At 48.7% G+C, this 5,252-nt stretch overlaps 1 protein-coding gene across 2 annotated transcripts; it reads right to left on the bottom strand.

Annotated features, from left to right (window-relative positions):
* Positions 1-811: 811 nt before the first annotated feature.
* NKIRAS2 (NFKB inhibitor interacting Ras-like 2) lies at positions 812-2,709 on the bottom strand. Of its 2 annotated transcripts, none has more exons than XM_006901648.1 (3): positions 2,616-2,709; positions 1,964-2,205; positions 812-1,051 (listed from the first exon to the last, which is right to left on the bottom strand). In XM_006901648.1, the coding sequence occupies exons 1-3, from the start codon at positions 2,707-2,709 to the stop codon at positions 812-814; spliced, it is 576 nt and encodes a 191-aa protein (XP_006901710.1). The 2 variants fall into 2 exon arrangements, with proteins under 2 accessions (XP_006901710.1, XP_006901711.1); XM_006901649.1 differs by having other exon boundaries at positions 2,132-2,205.
* Positions 2,710-5,252: the final 2,543 nt, after the last annotated feature.

The raw sequence follows: 5,252 nt of genomic DNA, 5'->3' as shown, positions 1-5,252 counted from the left end.
CTCCGTGGCTAGTAGGCATAGCACCTCAAAGAGTAAGAAGCAAGGGAGTCACAGATGGCCCAAAATCATAGAGCTGGAAAGGATCTAAGAGATCACCTAGTTAACTCTCATCACCATAAAGATGAGAAAATTAAGCCCAAAAAGGGGGAAAGAAAGGCCTTGCTGGGTCACCAAGGCAGCTGGTGACTTCCAGCAATCATTCCATTCCACGTCAACCAATGAGGACCTTCCACTTCCTGAGCAGGAAGAGGAAGAGAAACAATTGGAGGAATAGTTCATACACTCCCCAGGAGGCCAGCTTCTTCCAGCTAAGGGACAGACGGGAGCAAGGTCAGGGTGTCCAACAAGAGACACTCCCTAGTGCCAGCACAGACACGCACGTGGGGACATTTCTCTTAGCATCCAGGCTGAGGCCCTAATTCTGTGTGTTACTGGCATGAAGTCCAGGGGCTGAGGTTCCTGTAAGAGGAACCAGATCCCAGACTGGGCACTTCTGAATGGTTGCTCTGCTTCTGTCTCAGGGACGAGGGAAGGACTGACCTAGAGCCGCCCCAGGTCACAGTGGGGCTAGTGTGATGAATGGGAGGCAGGGTGGAGGGAAGGAAGGACTAGATCATTTGCACTTCTCGGATTTAGGAGGGAGCACAAGTGACCTGAGACCCCGGTCAGCCCAGCTGCCTGGCCTACTGGGGAGCTGTTCTGTTGACTTTAGTAAAGATACCTTTGTCTGCCCTGCTTTCTCCCTCAACCCATCTTCCAGAGCCCCAGAAACTGGGAAGAGGTTGGAAGGGTGATGAAGGGAGGCAGGTCTTCAACCATCCAAGGAGCCACTGCCCTTGTTCTTGCGGCTGAGGGGGAAGGCTGATTTGCTTTGGGGCTGGGTCATCTTGCTGGCCAGGTAGACAAAGGGCTCCAGGAGAGAGCGGCGGTCAGCCACCGACACCTCCCACAGCTTCACCTTCTCTGACTTGGCCCAGTGCTGCGCCACGTCTGGGTCTACACGCCGCTGCTCCTGCAGGTCACACTTGTTGCCAAGGACCACGATGGTGACCTGGGAAAGAAGGAACAGTTAGGTCTGCACCAAGGATGTCAAGAATCGGATGTGGGCTAGATCCCACTGGGAGTTCTAGAAATCTCAGTTCTATTGTTGTTGTTGTTATGTGCCATCAAGTCGCTTGTGACTCATAGCGACCCGATGTACAATAGCCCTAAACTCTGCTCTGTCCTGTGCCAATCACACCGTCTCCGATACACCCATTCCGATTATCCCAGTCACTGAATCAATCCACCTCATAGAGGGCCTTCCCCTCCTGCACCTGCCCTCCACCCTCCCAAGCATGATGTCCCTCTCTAAGGACCGGTCCCTCCTTACAACATGTCCAAAGTATGTTAGACGGAGCCTCAGAATCCTTGCCTCCAAGGAGCAGCCCAGTTTAACCCTCTTGAGGATGAATCTGTTTGTTTTCTTGGCAGTCCATGGTACACTCAATACTCCTTGGCAGGAGGGAAATAGTTGGCTTTTTAATTCTGTTTAAATTCTGGCCTTCTCTGATCCTCCAGGAATTCCACTTCAGATCCTTGTGTTGTCCGTTCTTGCTAACTACCTGGATGGAGTTCTAGTTAGTTTCTAGTTAATCTTCTGGCAGCACAATCAGAATGCTTGTTGCTTATAAGGGGCTTTTGGAGAACAGAAAGGCCTTCATAGCTAAGAACATGGGATCGTCACTATTAGGGCATCCTGTGTTATATCAGGCTCGCTTTAAACCTCTTTGATTAAGCTGGTTCACCATATGATCACCTTTTATAGGTTGAAGACCCCTTCCAGGGCTCCCTACCCTGCTGTTTCTATCTCCTACCCCACATTTTAGCAAATGAGTAAGAAAATGGAATCAGGCCATGCCTCTCAAAACCAGCTCTGAGCCCACTCTCCTGGGGGCTCCCACCAAGAGTCTAGGTCACATACCTCTTTCTTGTCCTTGGATTTGTCAATCTCCTTCTTGAGCAGCTCTACACGCTGAAAGGACTCTCGGCTGTCTGTGCTGTAGACTAGGACATAGCCGTCGGTGCAGGAGAAGCAGTGCCGGGGCAGCTCGGCCCCATCTCGGAGGCCTCGTGTGTCATAGAAGCGCACTTGCTCCCGCACACCCCGGTCCGTCTCTATGGAGCCCACGTAGATGTCTTCCTGAGTCTCAATCATCTCAGAACCTGGGGTAAAAATGACACAAAGAGGGGAAGGAGATAGGAAACATGAAGGGCTTGAGTTCATCCTCCCAGGCTGGCCAGACAGGGAGGAGAAGGAATGAAGGGGCTGAAGAGACAAAGCCAGTGAACCTGGCAGGACGGATTATTTCACTGATGGAGATCACCTTCATGCTAACATCAGACTTAGCAAAATTTGAATGGGGGGTGAGTTTCCTCATTTTGTATTTTCCACTTCCACCCTCTGCATTTGTAGTGAAGATGTCCTCACTTTTATGGCAGTAGGGTTGGGCGTTGCCATGTAGATTTTACACTCCAAGGGGCAAAAATGCACCAGGAGCAGCTTTCAACCTCTGCATGTGGGAATCAAATTCTGCTCTTTATTCTTCAACTTCTTCCACCCCACCGACACTCACCGACTACATGGTTTCCGTACAGAAGCTGCTCCAGGATTGATGTTTTGCCCACAGACGCCTGGCCACAGACGACCACCTTGCAGCTCTTCCCCATAGTTAGCCTCTGACCTTGAGAAACAGAAGTTCAAGGATGGGGGTGAGGAAAGGGAGGATCAAAACAGAGGACAGACTTCATATAATCAGGAGTCTATACTGTGAACCAAATATACAGCATTAGGGATTTAACAGTGTGGTGTGTGTCTTGCTTACCTAAAGGTGGTGCCTCTCTGGAGGTTCAAATCCACCAGAGGCTCCTGGGGAGAATGAGGAGCAATCTTCTCTCATGGGATTTACAACCTCCCAAAACGCTGCTCAAAGATCAGCTATGGGTCAATTCTGGCTCAATGTCAGTGAGCTTTGCGTTCTCCTCAAACTGGATGTTTCTGTATCCACCAGGCAATGAATGGTAATTTTACTCATCACTATTATTCTCAGTTCATGACCTACGACTTATCTGGTCATGCAGCAGGTGCTCGGTAAATGCTGCAGCACAAGAGGAGTTGTCACTGTTTAACCACTGGCCAAATTCCTTTCTGTGCACTGGATGTGGAGAGGACAAGTGAATGACGGCCCCCTGCCCTGGCCCAGTTTCCTCCTTTTAAGCACAAACCTATGGTGAAATAGCTGGAATTCAATTTTTATGGGTCTTAATCCACCTCCTCCCTAAGGGAGACGGCAAATCAAAGAGGATTACTAGCTTTCATGTATGGTTTATCTGGACAAAACCGAATTCCCTCTTAATCCCAGTCAAGTTCATGGCTACAAAGGAAGGAATGAAAGAATCCAGGAGAAAAAAGGGGGGGGGGGCGGCTTTTGAAAGCAGATACTTTGTGTTGCAGAGGAATATTATAAAGGCCTTCGGACTAGATTTACTGACTGTATAGAGACTGGTGGAACCCTTGAAACTATGGCTTTTAGACATCCTTTAAGGCTGGAATTGAAACCACCCATGCAGATCAACTTTCAGTTAAACAGAAACCAAGCCTATAGAGTGAATAACAACAGGGGGAAAATGTTCTCCACAATAGGATTAGTCACATAAGATTCAGAACAGAAAGGTAGAAGGAAATGGGGAACGCAGGAAGGACGGCAACAAGTGTTAAGTAGGGGGCTGCAACCAATAAGACAGAATGTGTACAAATCGTTGAAGGGAAAACTAATTTTCTCTGCACGTTTTCACCCACACTATGAAAATGACAGGAACAATAATAACGATCCCTTAGACTGACAGGTCCTCCAGAGAAGAGCCAAACATAGGGAAGATCTCAGACATAGTCCTCCAGATGCATCCCACAAAAACATTCCCCACGGGACTCTCAAAAGTGGCCTCACAAAGAAACCTCCCCAGAAGTAGCTCCTCAGATTCCTCCAAGATGAGATCCTATAAAGAGCTCCCCCAATTAAGGGGTAACCGAAAGGAGACTGTCAAAGGCTGTCCGCCAGATTAAACCTCAGAGAATTAGAAGCAGAGATCTGTCACCTAAAGCGGCTCGGATGCGGTAACTGGTTCCCGGCGCTGAGTGATCCCGACCTCCCAGCTCCATACCTCCTCGAGCCTTTGCAGCACCCCAGACAGGTACCCTTGAAGTGCACAGCGACCAGGACAAGCGCAGCACCACCAACCACACTGAAACCTCTTTTCCTCGAGTCAGGTACGGCTCTGACTGGCTCCGCCCACGCCGCGTGCCCGCCCCCCAGCTTCCGTCTATTAAGACAAACACGGGCTGCGGAGAGCAGACGGCCGCTGCACAGCGGCCCCCAGAGGCTGGCGGATTTAACGAGCGTCAGAAGCGGGACCGCTCTAGTGAGTGCAGGTCTACAGCCGAATGCCTTTTTTTTTTTTGTTTTCTCCTGAAATGCCCTTTCAAGGCTCCCGAAGTACAGCCAGCCATCCTGCATTTATTCTGTCATTTATGTATTGTTTTCTGAGCTACTCTGGAGCACGTTCAGGGCCCCGTGCTGGGGGAAAATTAGACATAGTAGCAACCCAGCTAATTTCTTTTAAGAGTTGTTGCCGGATGCTGAGTCTAAATAATGACTAGAATGTCAAACTAATTATGCGAAAGGCGAGGTATAGATTCCTTAAAGAACAAGAAAGCCCTGCAGAAGGAGAACAGAAAGGCCTGGGAGGGACACAATGTTTCTCTCAACAATAAACACTCAGATCTTTTTTTATGTCTGTTGTTTCTTATGGGGGTTGGGGTGTTCTTTGCATAGCTTGGATGGGATGGCTGCAACTTTCTCCCTCTGCAAGCACACTCCAAGATGACCTCTAGGGCGTAGGTGCTCATTGTGGGATACTGGCGCATGTGGACATTGGTTGAATCGCTCCACTTTCTTTCAGGTGCCATTTTAAAAGGTCACTGCGTGTCAGTTAACTTTTTGCTTTTAATGCATGAAATCTGGTTTCATCTACTCTTGTTTGTCTTCTGAAAAAAACTATCTTTCTGGGTTTGCAAAACAATACTCCTTAGCTGTAACAAATACTTACTTTGGTGTGTCCCAGTAAATGTGTGATTAACCAGGACACAAAAAAGCACAAAAAGTCTCTGACTTTTTCTCTTACCCTCCTAATTCCCTAGATCAGCGCTAGACATG

This window comes from Elephantulus edwardii, unplaced genomic scaffold (genome assembly GCF_000299155.1).
Source record: "Elephantulus edwardii isolate Elephantulus edwardi_28Jun2011 unplaced genomic scaffold, EleEdw1.0 scaffold00340, whole genome shotgun sequence".
NCBI classification, from domain to species: Eukaryota; Metazoa; Chordata; class Mammalia; order Macroscelidea; family Macroscelididae; genus Elephantulus; species Elephantulus edwardii.
The sequence above is the reverse complement of the archived record's forward strand: the minus strand, read 5'-3'. Positions and strand labels throughout refer to the sequence as shown.